General features: G+C 42.6%; 2 protein-coding genes across 3 annotated transcripts in view; one reads left to right on the top strand and one right to left on the bottom strand.

Moving 5' to 3' along the window:
* Positions 1 to 2915: 2915 nt before the first annotated feature.
* LYSET (lysosomal enzyme trafficking factor) lies at positions 2916 to 6967 on the bottom strand. 2 transcript variants are annotated; one of them, XM_058026289.1, is made up of 2 exons: positions 6885 to 6967; positions 2916 to 5044 (listed from the first exon to the last, which is right to left on the bottom strand). In XM_058026289.1, the coding sequence occupies exon 2, from the start codon at positions 5026 to 5028 to the stop codon at positions 4633 to 4635; it is 396 nt and encodes a 131-aa protein (XP_057882272.1). In that variant the 5' UTR covers positions 5029 to 5044; positions 6885 to 6967; the 3' UTR covers positions 2916 to 4632. The 2 variants fall into 2 exon arrangements, with proteins under 2 accessions (XP_057882272.1, XP_057882273.1); XM_058026290.1 differs by lacking the exon at positions 6885 to 6967 and adding an exon at positions 6445 to 6496.
* A 15715-nt stretch (positions 6968 to 22682) lies between these two features.
* The window catches only part of ITPK1 (inositol-tetrakisphosphate 1-kinase), a 140494-nt gene continuing 139061 nt past the window's right edge, over positions 22683 to 24115 (top strand). The window contains exons 1-2 of the mRNA XM_058026336.1: positions 22683 to 22704; positions 22965 to 23143. Coding sequence (XP_057882319.1) covers positions 23049 to 23143 — 95 coding nt within the window. The 5' untranslated portion in view covers positions 22683 to 22704; positions 22965 to 23048. The remainder of the gene's footprint in view (positions 22705 to 22964; positions 23144 to 24115) is intronic.

Below are 24115 nucleotides of genomic sequence, written 5' to 3'. Positions count from 1 at the left end.
ACCTAAGCTCCAGAAAATACCAATGATCGAGTCAAAAACTTAATACTCAATTTCTGTCTTTAAAGAATCCTTGCTAGTCCTTGTAGCTACCAAAACTTTGAAATTACAAAAAGAGCACTGGAGCTTCAGGGAATCTTATGCATCTCTTGTAGGTTGGCTTGTGGCAAAAGTGCCCTGACTCAACAGACTCCATTTTTCTGAGTGTTGGCTTGGGAAGCTTTAGTGTGATGTGGTTCCCTACCCTCCCAATCCCCTACAGCTGTGTTCTGAACCCCATCTAATCCCATCTGGAGAGCCCCATAGTTAGCTGTGGCCCCAAATTTTAGGCAGAGGAGGTAAGCCTCAATGGAAAAAAGATGCTGTATTCTTCACCTCAGAGAGAGGCAGTGCAAGGGGGCACAGAACAAGCTCAGCTCACCACATCTGCACTGCTCAGTGCACTTTGTATGGGCACAGAACAAGCTCAGCTCACCACATCTGCACTGCTCAGTGCACTTTGTATGTCTTACTGATAGAACTTGGTTTTACTGGCCCAAGGGAGCTCAATGGATTTCCTCACTAAAATAGAGGGGAGAATGCTGGTGTGTTTGTATGGAATTAAAAGAGCTGATGTGCTATTAAATTCTTGGTGGTTAGATGATAACCAACTACTTTTAGTAGTTACGAAACATAACAAAAAATGCCAAAGCATGTCTCCTTCATAAAGACTGGGATTATATGACGTACTCTATTGTTATTGTTTTGAAAAACTGAACTGCTGGTTCAAACAACTTCGAGGCTAAATTCATGAACTTAACAGATTGCAAGGCACTCAGGATAGCTCTGTGAGGGAGAGGAGGTAATCCCATGATGCCCAGTAATTGGGGCATTGTCTAAAAGTGCAGTGCCCTTCCTATCTCCCAGGAGAGGGATCCACAGTCATCACTTTCATTAAAGGATTTGAATGCCATTCACCCATGGCAGCCCATCTAAAAGGTAACTTATCCATAAGTTACCATCTTACCATCCATAACTCCATCTTCAAAGGTAACTTATCCATAAGCTATCATGAGTATCAGGTTCTCTGTGAACTACCCAGTAGTCTGGGAGCTGGGACATCATGAGCCTTAACTTGGTGACTGGGTGAGCACTCAGCACTGTGAACACCTGAGCAGTTCTGCACCAGCCACATGGGCTGGACATGGGCCCTGAGGGCTGAGTTGAGCAGATGCACCTTCTTATGGCTGTAGCATGTTCTTTCTTCCCAAAGAAACCTGCACCATCTTTAAAGAGAACTAAGATAAATCAGTTCTTAAAATTTAACTACACAATAAAATTATTAAACTGCTTTTGTGCATTAGGTCATTTGTAGAAAAGTGGTTCTCATCAAAGACTGTGACATAAAAATCAGGATTTTTTAAAAAACTAGTATGAGAAACTAAAGAGTGTCCTTTTAAGAAAATAATGGACCAGGCAAGAGAAAATAAGGAGAGGTAATATGTATTCTGCAACAACTGGAATGTTTTGTTCCAGGGATAAATCAATCCTCATATTTTTAATTTAAAAAAGGAATCAAGTTTGCAGTCCTACTTTGCTGCTGGAAGAAACATGCCACAAGGAACACATTTTACTGTAACTTACTTCTGTCCATGCAGCCTCATGTTGTGCTCTTCATTGGACCTGCTCCCCCATGGCAGGAATGAAAGACAGGTTTAGTAGCAATTGTGGCAGACACATCCCTGAGATGGGAAGGGACTGTCAGGTAAAGGTCAAGCAGCTAAAGAAACTAACATTGAGACTGCTCAAGTGACGTTCAAGGAGTCTGACAATGCTTTATCTTGTGACACAAATGAAAAAAAAGAAATCTAGGGTAAGTGGCATACAGATGATCATTAATCACCCTCGTGTTACAGCTACTCACTTTGTTGGCAGAACATTAAAGCTCAGAATGTTGCAAAACTTCAAGCTTGATTATCCCAAAAGTTTGTATATGATGTAATTTTCTGTTACAGACAGGTCTTTGGTGATTCAGATAATCAGCCTTGACAATACTTATAAATTTTCGGAATAATCAAGCTGAAAGTTATTTCAATATTTTTTAATACTACAGTAAAAACCAATTTATCATTCATTTTTATAGTCTTTCCTTTACTTACCCTGTTGGTAAGATTCCACCTGTTGATGTTCCCCTAGTGTCAAAAATGCTGGAAGCACCAGCAGAGCTAACTTAGCTCTTCTCCTACTCTCACTAATATTTGTATCCACTATGTTAATAGTTCTCCACTGCTGCTTTCCCCTTCAAGCTCAAATGCTTACACACATAGCATTTGCTTGAATCAGACTGTGTGTTTTTCTGTAGTTAGCTGCAAAGCAATGCCTGTCAACAGCTGGAATCCAAAACCAGGCCTCTGATGGCAAAGTCTATGAACATGAGCCCCAGTTCTGCAAGCCCCCACCATGCCCAGCACGTGCTCCACAGCCAGACAGCTCTGGTCACCCCACCAGGCCTGCCAGTGAGTTTGCTAAGGGTCACATGCTTACATGACAGAAAATTAGGTGGTTCTTCCTATCATTTTCTATTTCTGATGCTTCCTCTTATGCACTTGGCTCTTTGAATAGTTCCATCTGCATACAATGTAACTGTTCAGTTTAAAACTAGTGTGAAGTTAAAAACAGTCCAGCCAGAGGTATCTCTCTTACACAAGAGTAAAGAAACAAGGGGATTCCATTTCATCCAGCAAGCCCCAAATTTCAGGCTACAAACAAGCAATTAGGGCACAGAGCATAAGAGGACAACAAAAGATGAACTGAACACGCACACTGAGGGAAGGACATGAGCACAGGCTATAGCAACTAACAGCTAGCACTGCTGCCTGCCACCAAACACCCAAAAATACCCCACTAAACCAAAACCAAACAACAGAAATGAAAAGCTATTGATGAGTATCTGCATTAATAGACATGTGTTTACAAACATTGAAAAGTTTTTATTTTATAGATAAATAGCATGGTGATTTTAAAAGTTGAGAAACAATACAACTTAAAAGCTCTGACTCCCCAAGATACTAACTATTAGTCAGAGTTTATAATTTACTCTTACTCCAGCACAGTAAGATGGCAGCTTCCTCCTTTTCATATTGCACTTAGAACTCAAACCCTTCTTGCAAAGGCTACATTGTTTTCAGGTCCTAGCACCAATGCTGACAATTGAAACCAGTGTCTCAAAGTATCTCCAAGTGCAAACAGAAAGTTTAAGGTATTGGAACTGCCATGCTTAAACACAGCAACAGTGAAAATAGTGTTCTCTTTCCAAAGCAAGAGAAAGACAACTTTCCAGGATTCCCTTAAAGCAGTCAGAAATAGAATAGCATTTGTGATGATTAGATATGGACAATCACATACAGCTGAAATTACAGTCAAGGAGTTTAGCTCATAATTCTTTTGAGCCTACTGCTTCTGAGAAGTATTTTGCACTGTTTTCATATTTGTTACTTCCATCATGGCTGGGACAAAAATTTAGTTCTCAGAAGAAATAAAAATGGACAGAAAGAAAGAACAGATTCAGTCTTATTCAAAATACGCTATTCCAAAATAGCACTGAAAAATAGAGGTTGAAACTATGGCAAAGAAATCTCAATGGAATTTCAGTATGACTGAAGAAATTTACATTCATTACAAGAATGAGAAGAAGGTACCTTACTTCTTTGAATTTCTGGAAGAAACATGATTATCTGTCTTACAACCTGTTAGTAGCATCCCCCAAACAGTTAACTTTCCCAAATTCAAAGTTTTTCCTAATATATCAGTTGTCTTGGAGCACAATTTCCCACAATGTCTGAAGTGAAACTGGAATGGCTATAAATTTCAGTAACTTGTAATTTTATCAAGGAAGATGATAGGAGAAGGAGACACAAAAGAATTTTTGTGCAGACTGCAAGCCAATGCCAGCATAGACTGCTTTTGATGTTGTAGGAATAGTTTAAAACACCAAGCTCCAGGCCTATACCACTCCTCACTGCCTGCCTATTACAGTGTGGGACTGTTGTGACTGAAAAGTAGCTTACCGCAGAAAAAAATGTACTTTTTCCCTTTAAACGTTTGCACAAACTTTATTCTTTGCTTCCTGTTTTTGTATCTAAACTTACTTTTAAAAAATTCATTTAAAACAGCACTGATGTAGATAATAAAAAAAAAAAAGAAAAAGCAAAGAATTGCGTTAAGTGCAGCTTTTATAATCACATTCTTAATTTCTTTTTTCCTTTTACATTTACCACAAAAGAAGTATCTTTTCATTGATTTCACTCCAAGGGAAAACATAGGAAATCACTTTTTTGCACAGAGGAGTAAAGTTGTGGACCAGAAACTTGTTTCCCCACAGGACATTTCAGATGGAGAGTTGCAATTTTGCATCATTAAGGCAAAATGAGGAATACTTCCATCACATGTCACACAGGTCTCTCCCACTCTGGCCACCGGACAGATCCATAATTAAAAACCTTTGTAATTACTTGTTTGTTTTAAATAGAAAACAGTCATTCTCTTCATTGCTTTGAAAGAAAAGGCCCCTTCCGGCCTTCACCCAGAACTTCAGTCTTGTGATTAGATCAAGCAAATGCAATTGCTTCCAACCAGCAACAGAAACTAGCAGTTGAGCTAAGTGTCAATTAGTTGTAATCTACTGATCTGATTAGAGGCCTTCACAAATGTTTGGTGCCGATTGCAGATAACAGCCAAGCAGATAGGAATGATGCAATACCCAACAGTTTTGGGATCAGCTCTCGTACAGGAATAGAGGAACAGGAACATCTGTAAGTACGGTATTAAAAATATTATCGTCCACAGCCAGAAGGGCAGGGATAGCAGTCGGACTTTTAAGGAGTGTGTCCATGTGGTTCCTTCCTGTGGCTCCTTGGGGTGTTGCTGAATGTGCTCCAGTGCCAGTTTGTTGTAAGTCTCATTGATTTCAAAGACATAATAAAAAGCTGCAGCACTGGCTAACAAGTACAGCCCCACGCCAATCCAGCCCATCCTCTGGCGGAAGTTCATCATTCTCCATGCTCTGCACCTGCAACAAAAGGGGACAGAAACATTCAGTACAGCTTGCAGAGAGAGGCAACAGATGAACCTTGGTTTGCACATGTTAACTTTCTGTAACTTTTCATTGCACATTAGTTAAAACACACACATCCACTTCTGAGTTTTCTCTACATCACAGAAAATCATTACTCTGCCAGCAACAGCTTAATGGCAACAACATAAGAAGCTCCACTGATGGCTCTGGGTGGTTTAGGGCCTGCTGGCTATCAGGATATACCTGGCTTAAGCCAGATACTCACAGAATAAAACAAATGTCATCAATTGGGTAAGTTACTTACCCCATCTGCCCTCAATGCCTCTACACATAACGTGAGATTTTCTATAAATAAACAAAGTTTGGAAAGTTCTTTGATGCCTGCAAGACAGCCAGTAATGGCACCATCACTGCTTGTCTGTGGTGCAGCAACATCCTTTTCCATTAAGCCCTAGCTGAGTGCCCATTTATGAACCACAGAAAGGGATGCTTTCAATTTGAACATGGCTTAGGCTGCACTAAAGGGACACACTTGCACAAATTACTGGAGGCCCAGAGACATTACTGGGCTCAATTTGAGCTGCTTCAAATCTCCAGCTGGCTGCATGGGTCAAGGTGACTGGAAACACTCTTCAAAGCAGTCACTAACAGTTCAGCTGGAGTGTACCTCCACACAAATGAAGTCACCACCTCTTCCAGTCCAAACAGCCCTTGCACAGGGCAGGGAGAACCACTGCTTCTCTGCACCCGATTGGGGTTCTCCAAAAAAACCTGCTTTTTCAGACCTCTGGGCTTTTACCTTTTGTACCTTTTCCTACAGAGGGTAAAATCCATCTATGTAGTGCTGTTTTAAGAAAATATATCAGGCCTTTAAAATACCACACAGAAATCTTATTGAAAAATGAATTATGCATAGAAAACAGTAACAATTCATGGAAGCATTAGAGAATTTACCATAAATGATACAAAATCATGACACCATTCTAAATCACCCTTTCTGAGCCAGACTAATCTGCCAGTTTTGTTGGCAATCCTGATTTTACATAACTGAGGGATATTCTCAATCCTGAAATGACCGAATGATCAAGACAGCCCTAGAGAAATTGTTCTGGCCCTCAGACTCCTGCATTCATGGTGGCTAAAAGAATCAAACATTCAGGGACACAAATACCTGAGAAGGAACAGTAAATACCTGAAAGGGAACAGTAAATACTTGAGAAAGCTATTGTGGATTTAAGTAATGTCAACTTCTCGTTCAGCTGACCCTTCTACATAACTCAGCTGCACGTTTCCCTTTATTACCCCGAGTCAATACGTTTAGTAGAACAACTCAAATTGTTGAAAGGAATTGTTAATCTGTAAGATAAAAACTTGAACGCCAGGTCTGCGTTTACCCGCTAAAGAAGCCGCTGGCTGTTTTTCCAGCAGTTCGACATATCCGAGCTGGCTCACGAGTTGTCGCCTTCGAGGAAAATAAACCGTCACAAGTTATGTACATACTGAAAACATAAACACTATCAAACCAGCAGCAGATTTAAGCAGGTAAACATCAGCGCGTTTTGATCCTGCCCTTGAGCAGCAGCCAGAAGAGGAGCCTTAGCTCCCGGTTATAACGAAAGAGGCTGAGCTAACAGAGTCTTCTCATTGTTACTCTCCGTTTTCAGACCCAGCTCCAGCCTGCAGCTTTTGGGCACACCCGCGACGGTTCTCGGACCCCTTCAGCCCACAGGGTCTCTCCTCCGGCGACCCCCGCGCACACCGCCCGCCGGACCCGCGCTCCGGGCGAGCCGCGCTTCGCCGCCGCGGCTCCTTCTGGGCGCCGGCAGCTCCTTACCTTCCTCCGGCCGAGAAGGAGGGAGCGGGAGGGCGGCGGCGGGCGGCCCGCTCCCCTCAGCCCGCGCCGCGGCGCCGGGAGGCGGCGAGTCCCGCGGGCCCGCCCCGCTGCCCGCCCGCCGCCATGGCCGCCCGCCGGCACCGGCACTTCCGGCTCGGCCCGACGGCTGCCGGGGCGCGCGCTGCATCCGGGGCGGGCGCCTTGGCCGGCGGCCATCTTGGCTCGGGCGCGCGCCCCTCAGCGGCCGGAGTGGCCTCGCCCAAAATGGCGGCGTCGCCCTGAGGCCGCGCTCGGCTCCTCGCGGGGTACAGACATAAAGTATGTGTGTGCCCGCCGAGGGAAGTAACAACAACGATTACTAAGGAGGTTACAACGGAGACTGAAACAGTCCAGCAAGTGGCAAACGTGTAATGAAGCCCCAGTATATGCTTATACATAAACATGATGTAGTGGGTTATTTATATCAAATGAAATTATCAGAAGATATTATATGCTTATTATCCCATAGCAACGGGGGTTGGGAACAGGTCATCTTTAAGGTCCATATGTCTCTATGGTCTAGTGGAGAAAAGCTTTTAATTACGCTAAAAGATGGTTTAAATTGACAGCACAATTACACGCTCAGGTGTGTACTACGGAATGACGGCGATGATTTTGGGAGAGTTTGTGAGAACGTGTTCGCCTGACTTCAGGAACTGGGACGTGAGCTCCGTTAATGCCGGTTAATGCTGAAACTTCATTGTGTTTGCACAGAAGTGAAAACTGTTACTAAATTGTATCATAAAGTCATGAGAACACTACGCTTTCTTATTGTGAAAACAGCAGTGGCCACAATTCACTCTCATCAGCTCTTATTAAGTTGAAGGGGGCTAAAAAAGGATTTTAAAAGAAATGCCCAATAAGAAACAAAAGTTGCTAAAGCAATGACTTTTTTTGTTTATGTGTAAATACTTAGGATCTTCTGCCACTTTTCTTGGGGAGGTAGCAGGTGCATGTGACAAAGTATATAAGAGCTGCTGCTAAATCAAATCTATGATGGATTACCCTGCTATGTTTGGTGTTTCAATGAAAAACCTTAGAAGTTGGTGGTTTGGATTATAGTCAGGACAGCTGATGAAGAAATGCACGGAGCTGCAGCTATCAGTAGAGAAAAGGGACACTTGAGAGCCCACAAGAGTCAGAAATATAAATCCCCTGTCATAGAGCAACTTCATATTAAGTTGTACTGTTTTGGGTTTTGTTTTATGGTGTTGGGGTTTTTTGTTTGCTTGTTTTATTTTGGTGGTTTTGTTGTTTGGTTGGGGTTTTGGTTTTTTGTTTGTTTGTTTGGGGGTTTTGTTGTCGGGGTTTTTTGAATTATTATTATTGCTTTAATGCTCATTGAAGGCCCCAAAGTGACACAAGATGGCGCCCAGAACCACAGGCAGAGCCAACCTGAGCAACGCCCTGACTCCCAGGTCAGAGATTTTACACTTTACTTCAGTTGAATGAAGATTTCATTATCTTTCCTGAATTTTAAATAAACCTAAATAAACCACTAAATTAGTGTAGTTCTGATGACAGATGTAGGTATGAATTGCTACATACAGGTAATTACGCCTGGAACAGTTCTCTCAACTAAATCCCATTCTTTCCATTCTTACAGGTGGTGAGGTCCCAGTTGATCTAAAAGTGAATAAAGCTCCTGTGTGGCTGACAGACCTTCCACTCAAGCATGGCTATATTGCATTTACTTATGTTGAGGTTAGAGGTAATGATGAACCAGTTTATTTTAAAAAAACCCTCCTAGATGTCAAAGAGAAGGCTTCCAGTGCAAATTAGTATGTGACTGTGTGAATGTATGGCTTGGCAGTGGATACATGTGCTAAGTGTAAAGCCTGCATTTGCACTTGAGTTTCCTAAGAAGAATCAGTGAAATGTGGACCTTATTCCTAGTTAAGAAGCCTGTCTTTTCACTGAATGGTTGGAGTTGGAAAGAGAGAATGGTTTAGGATTTAACCTGCTTGTAAACCATGTAGGTTAAAAGACTCAACCAAGAGTCTTCTGTGATAAACATAAAGCCTGAGATTGTGGCTGTAAAGAGAAGGATCTAAAAAATTTGAAGAGTTATAACAATCACAAGCTGCCTTTGAAAGCTAAGGCATAACACCAGCGTGATTTGTAGTATTTTTGGGCTAGATCTCAATCTGTATAAATTCAGTGTTATGCTTAATTTCTGCCATAGTAAAGAAGGGACAGAGTAAATAACTGAGGGTTCATTGGTTGGTTAGTTTTAGCAGCATTCCCCTGAGGGGGGAGGGAATAATACCAAAATTAGTAGAACAAGAAGCAACTGTTCTCAGCTTTAGACAAATTCCAGTCACAAGTGCTGGTAATAATAAGGGGAAAGAACTGATAACTCTGCATATTGAAATGAGAACATACACCTGGTGGGACTCAAAAGGGTAGTATTCAGCTTGGGAAACCAGAGAAGATAGAAGTCTGCTGAATCCAAAGGAAATAATATTTCCTGAACAGAATCAAAGAATTAATCATGGGATTTTGCAGCATTAAAAAAGAAGTGTTTGACCTAGTTTTGACATGCAATGTATTTTTATAGAAATATTTGGTTTATTTTGAAGGTAAACAAGAGAAGCAATGGAGCAGCAAGAGCTGGCTGCTCCATAGAGGGCAGGAGCCAAGCATAATAACACAGGTGATGTCCCACAGCCTTGTAGGACACTGATTTGTGATTCATCTAGAACATCACAGTCCTGGATCTTTTCCTTCTTAATCCTAACTCTAAACCACACCTTTGGCTAGAGAACTCTTAGGATCCTTACAGACTGCATATATCTTTGGATGCCAAGGAAAAAACTCATGTGAATTTTTATCAGTGAGTGCATGAATGCCCAAGCCCAGTCCCACAGAGCCTGAGCAAGGCAAGCAGGGAACCCTGGATTCAGACAGGAGTACAGAGCATCAGGCAGGAGCAAGGTCAAGATGTGAAGGCAGCCCCCAGGCTAGGGTCAGATCCAGTGAGAACTAGGGTCAGACATCACCTAGCAATTGCCATGAAGGTCTGTACTGATAAGAAAAGACTGAGGGCAAGCTAGGAAGTCAGTCTGTGACTCCAGATCCAGATAAACATGGCTTGGCACAGCCATGGCTGAGCTGTGGACACATGCTGATACAGGTCAGGCATGAAAGCACAGGGCTTGGCTGAACTGGGGCTCCTGAGCCCATGGCAGGGGTCAGGTGAGGATTGTTGGGGCCATTAAGGCCTGTTAGGATGCTCAGGATCCTGACAAACTACATAGGATAAATGAGAGTTGACAAGAGGAATCAGAAGGGTTAATTGTAATCTCTAAGTCAAACAAAGTTTTCATAACTCAGTATTAAGAGAAAGTCTTTCCTAGCTTAGATTTTGGCCAAAATAGAAAAGCAAAGGTAGAATACCTGAGATGATTACAAAATCAAAATTAGCTGGCTTTCCAAATGGAAGGCAGAAGCTGAAGGACAGAGTGCATCTCACATCCTTGTGGGTAGATCTCATGTTTATATTTAGCAGAGTTGTGGTAGGTTCTCACTGACAAGTAATCAAGAAGTGAGACTCTAATAACAGAGACCTTTCTGTCAAGATGGCATTTGCCTTCCACTTTGTAGGACACTGATTTGTGATTCATCTAGAACGTCATGTTCCTGGATCTTTTCCTTAATCCTAACTCTAAACCACACTTTGGCTAAAGAACTAGGATCCTTAGAGACTGCATATATGTTGGGATTCCAAGGAGAAACTCATGGGAATTTTTATCAATGAGTGCATGAATGCCCAGTGTTTCTGCAGCTTGTAGCAGTTTCATTTATTAGATGTAGTTACAGTGAATTTTGTAGTATCCTGTTATGGTGTAATAAGTTGTTTTGATCAGTTTCTTATAGTTTAGTGTGAGTCAAGAACATTAGTTTGCTTCAATTAATATGTTTTATTTTATGTTTCATGAATCTTTGATTTGTGTTTTAGACCTTTTGTTTTTTTTCTGAAAATAAGGTTATAATCTTCTGAGTTCTTTTTTTTCTTGGGTAGTTGTTTTGTCTATACTGCTGTCTTTCTTTGAATTTTTTTGTTGGATACACCTGTTTTGTTCTAGAGTGTGGCACATTCATTTCGGAACATGCAAGAAACTTTTCTATAGGATTGAATTTTTATATTTTATTTTTTCTCATTTTAAATTGAAATAGTATATTTGCTTGGTTTGGCTACATTGACCACATGAGAAAGAGCTATTCAGTGAGGTGAATGGTGATCTTTATCACTTTTGACTTACTTTGTATACTTTGAATTTTTGGGACCTTAAATTACCTTAATCTTAAATTCTCAGTTCCTGAAATTCTGCTTCTACTGTTTGTTTTTTTGGCAGCAGCCACATCTGAGTTAAGCTTCAGGCAATTGTGTTATCCAGCTTCTTTGAATACCATCCATACTTTGTTCCTATTTGTAGAAATATTTATCATCTTTCCAACAAACTTTTTGATATTTACAAATGGAATAGTGATCTCACTCTCTCAAACATCCACAGTAAACATCTGTCAAAGGAGGAATTACACACTACAACCCTTTGTCAATGTGCCTATAAAGAACTGAGTCTTTTATGAAGAAGGGCCTTGGTATTTTAGACAGAACTCTTCACTGCACTGGTGCTCCTGTTCATTACTTACCTCTGAATGCACACCTCATGGCTGCACTGGTCATTACTTACCTCTGAATGCACACCTCATGGCTGCACTGGTCATTACTTACCTCTGAATGCACACCTCATGGCTGCACTGTTCATTATTTACCTCTGAATGCACACCTCATGGCTGCACTGTTCATTACTTACCTCTGAATGTACCTCATGGCTGCATTGTTCATTATTTACCTCTGAATGCACACCTCATGGCTGCATTGTTCATTATTTACCTCTGAATGCACATCTCATGGCTGCATTGTTCATTACTTACCTCTGAATGCACACCTCATGGCTGCACTGTTCATTATTTACCTCTGAATGCACACCTCATGGCTGCATTGTTCATTATTTACCTCTGAATGCACATCTCATGGCTGCATTGTTCATTACTTACCTCTGAATGTACATCATGGCTGCATTGTTCATTACTTACCTCTGAATGCACACCTCATGGCTGCATTGTTCATTATTTACCTCTGAATGCACACCTCATGGCTGCATTGTTCATTATTTACCTCTGAATTACACCTTGTTCATTGTTTACCCTCGTGGCTGCATTGTCTGTGCTAAAACAATTCCGGCCGGAAAGAGATAAAATCTTTGCTTTTACCTTCTCCTCTGCAGCCAATTACAAAGTGGCATCAAAGTTGAGCAAGAACTGACAAAACATACTGAAAGGATATGGGCAGGGGTGTTTGGTAACTGACTATTCCTCTCTGTGGCATTTATTTAAACAGAGGACAAACACAATTTATGCAGAAGCAATGCAAATATTGATCTCACAGCTCCACTGATATGACCCAGCATTGTACTGGCCTAGGAGGAAAGAGAACTTGCAGAATTTTTGTCAAACTAGTTTACAGTTATAAATTGCATTTAAAAAAAACATTATTCATTACAATTTATTGTTTTTGATGAAATCCCCACAAATAATATAAAAACCACCCAAGTCCACTTCCAAAGCCACCATTAAACTCCTGAGAATTCTGCTTTTCCATGTTTTCAACTAAAGTCATCTCATACTACCAGAAAGGAACAGTTATTAAATTTCCATGCTGAGTTTGCTGCTGTCAATATATTCGGTCATATAAACAAGTTAACTGAAAAATGACCCGTGTTAAGAAGAAAAACAGAATCCTTCTGTCCATATAGATAGTCCAAGAAAAAATCTGACATCTCAGAGTGACTGCTCCATCCTCACAAGAGGAGTGATCTTTTTTTAAATTTCCACTAATTATCTCTCCTTCAGCGGTGCTTATGTGCAGCAAGTCAGTCATACCATAGAATTATTGTAGAGATTTAGTTATTGTCTCTTCTGAGATTTCCTATACCTATCTTGCTCTAGACTGTAAACTGTATGCAGCAGGCAGTATCTATATTTAGATTTTCCAGAAACATAACTTTCTTTCACTAAACAAATAGTGAAAGAACTCAGTTCAGATCAGGCCTTTTCCCAAGTTCAAAGGATCCCAACTTTTTTGCATAGACCAGGATGGAGGTTTGGAGGAGGTAGACAGCATAGTGTTTAAGATTTGCAGAATCCAAACTTTCAAAAACAAGAACAAAGACCAAAACAACAACAAACCAAAACCAAACAAACAAAAAACCAAAGAAGGTTCAAAACCCCAACAAAACCAAACCAAACAAACATAAAGAACTTTGTGTGTGTGTCTTTTAGGAACCTCTTCCCTCTGTCCTGTTAGAGCTTAGTAATTATCCATAGTTGCTAACATTAAAATGTACTGCAAGAGGCATATGTGTAAGATATCCACCCATATAATGTGAGGCTTGAGAGGTTCTTAGTGTCAGAAATGTCTGCATAGATTATAAAAAAGCAGAAGTTGTCTGAGGCAATGGGAAATCACAGTCAGAGGCAGGCTGGATGCCAGAAATACCTGATGGTTTATCCAAGCTCCAGACCTGCAGAGCACCTCGTTTCTCATGGAAGTGCTCGATATCAGCTCAGCTGAGAGGGCCAGCACCAGAGGGGAGGCTTTCATACAAATCAACTGGAAGGAAATCTTCATCCTCATCTGTAAGGAGGGCTCCTGTTGTTGTCCTGTTGTTTATCTTTAGTGAAAGATAAAAGTCTGTTCACTGTAGCTGTGAAGCTTTTAAGTACTCACTTACCCTTTTACCTGAATTTGCCTTTTTCTGAAGGCCATGCTAGAGGTCTGTACCAGAAATCAACACAGAGATCCAGAATGACTTGAACATTCATACAGAGATATTAACAGCAGTTGATGGTTACTCTCAAAGGGAAAAATTCAATAATTTATCAGTAAGCAAGTATTTGCATTTCATTTAACAAAAGCACATTAAGCAGTATTTGCAAATCTTTAAAGCAAAAGTCATTATCTTTTTTCCTTACTGTGCAGAATTTTTAAGCTGCTGCTCTGTGCTATATAAAATGAAATTTCAGTAATGCCTACTGTCATATACTCTGTCACATAATTCAAAGTGAATATTTAAATATCTCCAGCTTACCACATTTATTATTGCATTTGTTGGCATTCTTAAAGAGGGGAAATGTCCACTTCTCCACACAAATGTATGCTTGATTTGCCTTTCACCAACACAATGTAAACATAGTCCTTCCTCATAAAAACATGAAGGTACTGGGAGAGTAAAGAAATACACTACTATGAGACTGTAAGAATTGTAAGTACATCCAAATCAACCCCTTCTCCACATGAAAAAGTATCTGGCTTAAATTAGTGTGTCACTGTAGGTGCATTTCTGCACTGCTTTGTTTAATAGGAGTTAGAGCACCTCCATTCTAAAATGATGCCTCTACACAGTGCAGGACTTGTTTGCCAGGAGTTTGTAGTGTTGTGGGTAACTGTTTCCAGCTGAAGTGCTTCACCAGTGAATCCAGTGCATAAATGATGATGTTGCAATGGTCTGTGATGCAAACTTAAACCTATCCTGATCTGGGTGTTGAAGCAGAGATTACCATTTCAAGGTTCTTTCATCTTCTATTCTGTCACTCCTTTTTCACCAGCTAGAAATTATAATTCTCAGGTTGTTGGCAAGTTTTTGAAGTGCTAGTTCTAAGTGCTCTGGCAAAACAGCCTCTGAAGCAGTAGAAAATCTTTAGCTTGGTAAAATTAGGCAGCCTGATACTTTTCTGGAGTAGCTTCACACAGCGAAAATGCTTAGAGACTTGGTTAGCCAGCACTGCACTGGTGGGTGAAAACAGCCACCCTAACCTGAGGATCAGTGGAACAGAAAGTGTAGATGCCCCTTCTCTGGAAATCTGCACAAATAAGGCCCCCAAAACCCCACCAATGTTAGCCAGCAACATAAGAGTTTTGTAACTGTAGTAGAGTCTGTGACAGCTGCAAGTTCTCCTTTCCCCAGCTGTGTGGAGAGATGGAAAACCAGTCTTTTGGGGCTATTGTCATTGATAGCAAGTGGAGATGATTAGCAAAGAGTTCAGGTTTGAATTCTCGCAAGACTGAGTAGGTGAGATCCTTTGACAAGACCCACATGTGTATTATTCTCCCCCACCCCAATCCAGGCTTCATCATCTTCAGAAGATGTCCTACAAATTGTGGTCAATCCTTCTGGCAGGCTCTTTTGGTTTGCAGAGTAGCCAAAATCTAACCTGAAACCACTATCAGCTTTACCCTTGAGACATCTGAGCTGACTTCTAATTCTCTGGCTTATAAAACCATTTTCTTGAGAGAACTCTATAGTCCAAGTAGCTGAAAAATTGCTAAAGTGCTTGAAACAGTTTTATGACAGCTCCTTGTCACATCCTAAGGTCCCTGCCATCTAAATGGTGGCATGAGGGCTTTCCTCTGGTTTAGGGTGTTCCTCAACCTGTCTGACTTCTCCTAGCAGGTCTCTGTGTAAAAAAGAAACCCACTTCATAGGCTTGGTGCAAATGGAGCAGAAATAACCACTGCACAAAGTTCTGAGAGCTCAAGAAGAACATTCCTCTAACTTTTCCTCTATTTGATTTGTTTAGCTTGTTTTCCAAGTAAATAAAAGAGAGAGTGTGTATCTATCTGCATTTATTGCACAGTTTCAAAAACAAGTACATAGACCTCTTTTGGGCATTGAGCTTTTGTATGTATTGGGACAGTTGGCACTTGGGTAGTGATGAAGGGAATAGGTACAATGTTAGCTCATCCCATAGCAAACAATGGGAATCTTCATAGGCACAGGTTAGGACAAACTTTTCATCCATGTGAAAAGCTTTCTTCAGAGGCCACACGAGAAACTGAGGCTCAAGGCAAGCAGTCTTCATCCAATCAGTCACTAACATTGCTTCCCCTCTCCAGAAGCTCTGAGAGAAGGGAATATCCCAAAGGGCAGGATTGGCATTGTATGTTCAACTCTAAAAGCTGCTCTTGTACATGTGATCCATTAATATGAAGCACATAATTGGCCTGTTCAGAACCACTAGGAATATTTGCTGTGATCCTGCCAATGGAAGTGTCCCTTTTAGCTGTCAGAAAAGTGACTGGGAAGCAATACCTGTGCAGGCAGCTCCAAAATGACACTCCAGGATTGTAGCAATTCCTGCATTCAGATGTGCTCATTGCCTAAGCTTTATTTACAGACTGTCAGGCACTGAGTATGTGAGATAATAAATTTAATAGCACAGTGATACAACAAGTATGAATGGAATTTATCATCTGTGCAACTACAAGTGTCTTACAGGGTCTAGGCAATCTGAAATGTCTGAAAGTTTGTGATTCTAAATGAGCTATCTATTTCACTTTACAAGCCTAAGCATCTAATAAATGCTCAGAGCTATAAGCAAATTGTGGTCTCAGTTGATTAATTCCAGCTCTTTTTGTTGATGGTGGTTTGGCTTGGCTTTTTTTTTTTCCTTTTTCCTTTTACATTACAGCTGATTAGCTCCTGTTTTCTAAGACTTGTCTCCTGAATTTCCAGTTCTTTTCTACATGACCTTCTTCTTTCAGAAGGGCATGCAGTAGGAGGCAGAAATGGGATGTTACAGGACAGAGTGTTGGTAATGTGGAGGAGATGCACATGTATAGTTTAATCCTTGTATATGAGACTGGTACTTGAGCAAAAGGGAAAAAAAAAAGCCTCTTTTGGTTATTGAGTGTGGGGATTAGATAATATTTCAGAATGCACTCTGAGTGGGAAAAAGCCAAGGATGGGGGATGACTGGTGGAGCAAGACAGGTTGTGTTCCTGCCTCTAGGAGAGTGGTAAGTAGGAGTCCAGTCAGTGCACCATTGGTGTGTAAGTATGAAAGGTTTGGGAGCACAAGAGGAACAGCACCTGACAAAGCAGGCTGTGCTTCTAGATTATCACCCAGAAGCATCTTGAGTTAACTTCAGGACAGTTGTGGCATGTCCAAAAGAACTCTTGTCTGTCCAAGGGAAGCTCATTTTGGTTAGGATTGGGGTTGTTTCCAAAAGCTTTTCTACAACTTGTTGATGAAGCTTGAGTTTCTTCTGTGTGTCACTGACAAAAATGATGTGTTTCCTTCTGCAACATCCTCATATACTGGGGATACTATTAGATGGATTTGGTTTGTTTGGGGTTTTTTTCTTTAATACACTATAGTTAGTTGGTTTTGGAATACTGCTGGCATGGGCTTTGGAAATGCTTTTCTCCATCTATTCTTTTTGCACTTGTAAGACTGTACATTGTGGCAGCTTTTGAAAAAGATGGAAATTGCTGCCCTTCCCAGAGAGAAAAGCCAGTATCTCCTGATGGGGCTGTACAAAATCAGCAAGCACAATGGCCTGTGAACTGCTGGTGAACTCTAAGCATTTAAACAAAACAGGAAAAGGGTCCTCAATCACTGGAGCCATGAGAAGAAAGTGCAAGTGATGGTGTGGCCCATTCCGGATTTGTATCTTTCCTGTTTTGTCAGTTTTAGCAGTTTAAAATGTTCAACTGTAGCCCCAAACAACTCATGGAAATGGAGAACCACTGGAGTGAGGACATGTTCTTTAGGTCACCTTGAACATGTCCTCACCAGGAGAAGCAAAGACAGATGTAAGCCAGCAAAATATGGGACAATAGTGGTAGGATTCATATATGTCCAGGTCACTTTATATGAATTTATATACATGAGTTATGTGTCCATGTCAGTCTGATTTACATTCAGTATATTAAAATAGCTACTTTTTTTTTTTTAATAATAAATTACAGCAATATAAAATATGTGGTAAGATGGCTCATTTTGCTGTAAGCGTGCTCCCACAGTTGTTATAGGTACTTAAAACCACCTGATTAAAAAATCACAGCTATAAGCAGAATAACTCTCTTAGCATGAAACTGTTGGTGGAAAACCTCACTGCAGCCTAGTCCTTATCCAAGTCTCAATCCAAACCTTGATAAACTGTGAGGTCACCCAAATCCTTCAGAGAACAATCTTTCAGGATTTCCTTGCACATAAAGTTTGAATCATTTTAACTACACTGAAGCAACCACCAAAGTATATCTCTCCATATGTCTGCATTGACAGAGTTTGCATGAGCATTATTTCCACAGAGCTGCTTGCCATAGTAAAAGGCAAGACAGCTACAGTAATGTAGCTGTGTGTCTGTGTCCACAGTTGGGTTTTGACTAGCAGAAGTTATTCAGTTTAAAAAATCTGCTCCAACTGACATAATTATACTGGCACAGGACTTTGTCATCTTTTGTCTTGGTCATAGATTTTTTTTTTTTTTTGTGGCTTTAAATTCTTTATTCACTGGTGAAATGCTTTCCTGGGCTTATACAGAGTCTGTCCCCAGCATGTTACATGACAAGCAAGCAAACTTGGCAGCCAGGCCTTTTCTTACTTTCCTGCAGCATACACATTCATCAGAGCTCAGGACAGAAAACTTTTTGAGCTTTAAAGTAAGCTTACTTTTTTACATAAAGTAAGATGTACCTTCTCATAAAGGTGATTTCCTTGCACTTTCAAAAAAACCCTTAGTTATCCTGTTTTTGTGGCTGGAACAGAAGAGCTTGCTGTGCTCTCAGTGTGACAGGTGGCCATCTAAGCAGCACTCCATTGAGGCTGGTGCTAGCTCAGGAATCCTTGAATGGCCCTGCATGGGCTGGTCATCTGCCAGACATTGTTATTCTCTTTTGTAAGGTTTTTGAGCTTTTCTAGCTGAATTTCTTCTTCTGATCTCTAAAAGGTTAGAAGTACCAAAGAGCTGCAGGCAGTACTCAATAATCCTTCTTTTCTTTATAAAATCAGAATACTGAAGCATAAACTGCATAGGTTGTCAGGTGAGTGGGGGAGTGGAGGTGAACCACTCCTTCCCCATCCCTGCTGCTGCTGTGAAGTAGGATTGCCACCAAAAGAGACAGTTTGATGCCTTTTCTTCCTGGCTTCTTTTTTCCAACCCATTCACTGCCTTGTGCCATTATAACCAGGCAGGAAAAAGAATGGTGATACAGACTAAGGAGTTGGTTTAGGCTAAGACTGAAATACTGTTGGCAACTTCTGGGTTTGTTTAAGTCCGCCTAAGTTCCTGGCTCCCTTATTCTGTTCTTGCACAGCCACATAAGCACATGGACTGTCGTGAAGGAGGGTGTGGCAGAAAGTGAGAAAAAATGTCAGCTTCTGGAGGGACTGTGGCTCTGAGCAGCAACACCTGATTTAGCTGTCTGTACAATAACTGTCTGATTTCCAGCTGGCAAGGCCTGATTTCCACCTGTGCTCTCTCCACAGGCACCCAGTCCCTCAGAGCAGAGCAGCTGGGCAGCATCAGGTGCTAGAAGGGTCCCTCCTGGGAGCCATGACCAGAGCCCCACAATGGGCAGGTGTCCTGTGGCCCTTGGCAAGGGATAGTCGTGCTATGTTTGAATTCAAACATCAGAAATGAGCTTTCACCCCCAGGACTAACCTTCACTGATTTATCATTTAAAAGCTGCTGGCCAAGAGCACAGTCAGAAAAGTTTCCAGGCAATAGCTGCAGGTATGTGTTTTGCCAGAAACTGGGCAAAAAGCAAACATAAATTGTAGAAACTTAGCTTCTGTCATGCACATCCTCTAGTGAACCACTGTGAAAGAAGTTTTATCTGTCCTTTTGATGAATCTTGCAATGATTAAGCAGTTGTAGAGGTAGCAGAGAGCTGAGGAAATGGCAGCCCACCATGCTTCTCATACATTTATCTCTGGCTGCCTCACTGGTGTTGAAAAGTTCCACATGCTGTGTGGCACCTGGACTACTCTTTGAGTCTCTCTCAGGGCCCAGAAGCTGCAGTGCAGCACATGCAGAGTGTTCCTTGTGTTCCCTCCTATCTACAACCTCACTCCAGCAGTGCTGTGTTAGCACAGGGTCTGACTTGGTGGTTTGGCTGACTGGAGAAAGGGGAGACCTGTTCTGATACAGAAGGCTCAGCCCGCCCTCCTGTCCATCCACAGCAGAGTTAACAACTGTCTTGTAATAATTAAAAATGCAAATAAAAGTAAAAACCCCAAACTGCAGGCAATGTAAATCACTTCACCACCTTCTTTCTGCTCATTGCAAAAGATTCTATTGTGACTTCTGCCAGGTGCTGAAAAATAATTCAAAAAATACTGAGAAAATATACTTTGATAGCTAATTAAGTGGGGATGTCTCATATTATCCTAAAATGAATTTCCATGGAATTTCACTAACTTGTGCCACATTGCAAGTATCCAGCTTTATCAGAGCTCCTGTATTTGTTGAAAGGGTTAGAAGACAAGGTGTGAGAGGTTCCAGCTAAACAAGGGAAACCTGCTTTGGCCTGTAGCTGAAGCTAAGATGAAGAGGAAGATAGTTCTGATTGCTGGAGGGCTCAAGATCCTAATCAACCCTCACCCCTTTAATTAGCATGAAGCAGCTCATGAGCTGCAGCCTACAGAGTTGGGCCACAGAAAGTCTCAGGAATAGTCAGCTTGCTCCTGATCAGGAATTGCATAAATATTACCCTGGGGCTTCCTGTGGTCACAGGTTTGGCATTGCCTGAACAAGCTCTGCAATGTAAACACAGGATTGTAATTTATTTAGCAAAATTGTACAGCAAGATGCAGTGCAGAGGCACATCAGGTAAAATGTTTCCCACATCTGCAGTTGTTCAAGGGTTAAGATTCAAAAAGTATAGCTTAAAATGAAGGCATTTCCCAGCTTTCTCCTTCCTAAGATTGAACCTGGTCTTTGATATATGTCACACAAGTTTGTATTGGAACAAAGCAAATTCCTCCTTTTTAGTGCATGTGCTTCATTTCCACAGGAGTTAGGAATGCACAACACCTCTAAAAACCTGCTCTCCTGCATCTGGAAAAAAGTACATAAATATTTCTGTCTCTGCAGATTGTGTTTCAGGTTGGTCTGAAGCCATGATATTTCTTAAAGAAAAAAACATTCAGAAATAAATAATTTTGGTCGTTGGCTTCAATAATTTCATATTTCAATACATTCATATTCCATTCTGATACAAATATAAATTTTGAGCTTAATATACTGATGCAAATTTTAATAAAGTCTAAAATAAGCCCATGAAATGATAGCTGAAATAAAGCACTGATATTGGCAAGAAAAAACACTTCATAACAAGAAACCCAAGTAAATTTGTTTCAGGATTCTTATATTAATATGATAATGTTTGATAAAGTCTTGTATTTTTGAGTTACAACTTTTTTCCAAAATTACCATGCTCCCATAAAATGTTCAAATACCAGTGAAACATTCTGCAACAGGAATCATGTTGTCAAAGTACATTTACTAATTCCAATTACATTAATTAATAAATTAAAAAAAATGTGTGAATATGATTAAGATAAAAAGTGTTTGGTAAAATAAAGATTAGAACAAAGCAGTGGCAAATAAGATGAAGGAGAAAAAGAAAGCTATTTATTCCTCAAAGCAGCCACAAATGGAGAAAACATATTATGATACAAATTTTAAAAAACCTTTGGTATGAGGTCTTTGCAGGTGGTTCCATTCCTTGCCTATTTTCCAATATACCCTTGGGTCAAGATGACTGCACTGTTCATGTGAGTAATGACAGGAATGTAAAATGCTTTGTACCAACTCCCTAAATCAATTACCCCTTTCATATTTCGTAGGGCTTTCACCCTTTCCTTTGCATGGATACTTCCACCAGTACTTTTTTTATTTTCCAGTACTCTGCTGGAGTTATAAAACCGCATTTGTTGTGGCACTGTGAGTCAGCAGAACTCGCTGAGCAGTTCCCACTGCACAGGGCTCCAGGGCTGGTTTCACAGAAAGCGTCATCACAGAAGCATCATCTGCACCTCAGCTCAGGATTGCAGGTACTGCAATCCAACCCCTCTCTGAAGGACATCGTTGTTGTAAAGGCCGTGCTTTCCGTTCCTGGAGAGACAGAGAAAAATGTTCAGACTGAAAACGTGATCGTTTCAGATGAAGGGGAAAAACAAAAACGGGGAAACGATACTTTGCTATGAGACAGCACAGTAATTCAGACTGAAAGATTCTTCCTCTAAAATGAAGCACAGAACACCTGCCTCATATGAGTATTTAAGGATCCACAACCCAAAAATTAGAATGCCAGTCCTTGCTTGCATTGCCTGCCTTCTGCCTCTTGCAAAAGAAAGTTAAATATCAGATAGCCATTATTGCAAACTCTGTTTAATCCCTGCAGATACTTGCAAATTCTGGAAGAAGGCTCTGCAGTGAAGACTCATGTTTACTTGGAACATTTTTTCTGTGAAAGATGTAGTGACCAAGTACTTCCAGGAGCACCCACAGGAGGTGTAAGTACTGTGTACAATGTTCCTCCCTAGGAAACCAAAATCCCTGGGGCATCCGCGGCCACGCCCCCGGGCCCCGGCCGGCCAGGCCCAGAAAGGGGCGCTGTCTCTTTAAGGCGGCGGCGCGCGCGCCCCCTGGCGGCGGCGGAGCGGAGTCCGGGGGGCGGGCGCGGCCCCGCGGTGCTGCGGCGGGGCGGGAGCGTCCCGGTGCCGCCCCGCGAGGTGGGTGGGAGCGGAGCGGAGGGGACGGCCCGGAGGAGGAGGAAGTGGAGGCGGCTGTGAATAGCGGGCAAATGGGGAGCTGAGCGGCTGCAGCAGCACCAGCAGCACCGCGGCCGCGCAGCAGCAGCAGCGGCGGCAGCAGCAGCAGCAGCGGCGGCGCCGGCGGGCACGGAGGCGAACTCGGCGGCGGGGTCCGTGCGGGCGGGCGTGCCGCGGGGCGGGCGGCAGCGGCGGCGTGCCTGCTCGGCTGGGCGCTCCGGGGCTGGTGCGGGGAGCGGCTTCTCAGTGCCTCGGCGAGCTGCCCGCCGGTGCGGGGAAGGGCCTGTCGGGGCTGCCCGCCTGCCGGGGGCTGCCCCTGGCGCGGCGCGGCTCGGCGGTTCAGCGGGGCGGGCGGGGAGCAGCGGCCGCCGCGGGGAACCGGCTGATCCTCCTTTCTCCGCTTCTTTTCCAGCCGTCGTTTGGCAGGCGCCGAGTGCGAGCGGCAGCCGCGCTGCCCCGCCGCCCCGGACTGGTCGCCTGCTCGCGGGGCGGCACCATGCAGACCTTCCTGAAGGGGAAGCGGGTGGGATACTGGCTGAGCGAGAAGAAGATCAGGAAACTGAATTTCCAGGCCTTCGCCGAGCTGTGCCGGTAAGGAGGCGGCCCTCGCCGCGGGGAGCGCCGGGGCGGCCCCGGGATGGGGCTGGGGACGCTCCGTGCTCGGCCGTGGTCCGCGCCGCCCTCGGGCGTACCGCGCTCGCTGCGCGGCTCCGCGGAGCCGCCTCTGCCCGCCGGGAGCGGGGCCGGGGCCGCAGCGCTCGCAGCGCCCCGGGCACCCCGCCCCGCCGCCGCCGGGCCGGGCTGAGCGCTCCGGCTTCCCGCTCACCTGGGCGCTGCCGGCCGCTCCAGGGAAACACTATCCGGCATGGTGCGGCGTCCCCGTGGGTGTGCCAGGGCCCGGCACAGCACCGCCTTACTGCCCGCCTGAGTGCGTTCCTGCCCTCTGCTTCCACAGAGGTCTCTGGCATTCCCGTTGAAATAGGGTAATTTGGGATCTTTGCGGACTCTCTTCCAAAGACGAGTTATTATTAGAAAGAGTCAAACGTTTGGGAAGAACTTCCCTTCAAGTTATGTGAAAGCACGTAGAATTAGGGTCTGCAAACCCCTGAGTAAGCTTGTACTCATTTGGGATGTGAATGAGACATCTGAAGATGGTATAACTGTCTGAGTTACACATCTGTTTCATGTTGTCCCAGAGGTAAAGGTTAGTTTGATAAGCTGTAATTAGACTTTATCTGAATAGCTGAGAGGATAATTTTTGCAGCATATTACACAAGTTTATTATTTAATTGGGAGTTTAAACTCCATGTGTGGGTCCAAGGTCTTGTGACACATGCATTACAGCTATGGGTACTGAATAATAGCTTTTTATCACATCATTCTAATACTATGTTTATAACAAGGAGACTAAATCAGTTTTGATAATTGAAAAATATGCTACAAACTTTACAGCATATGTTGTATGAGACTTCAAATACACTTTATTTAAAGCATGTCATGCTAAAAACACCAGGTCCTGTGAAATTTCTTTTGACAGCACTTGCTTCTTTCTGTAAAGATGAA

This window comes from Melospiza georgiana, chromosome 6 (genome assembly GCF_028018845.1).
Source record: "Melospiza georgiana isolate bMelGeo1 chromosome 6, bMelGeo1.pri, whole genome shotgun sequence".
NCBI classification, from domain to species: domain Eukaryota; kingdom Metazoa; phylum Chordata; class Aves; order Passeriformes; family Passerellidae; genus Melospiza; species Melospiza georgiana.
This window is presented reverse-complemented; position numbering and strand designations above follow the sequence as displayed.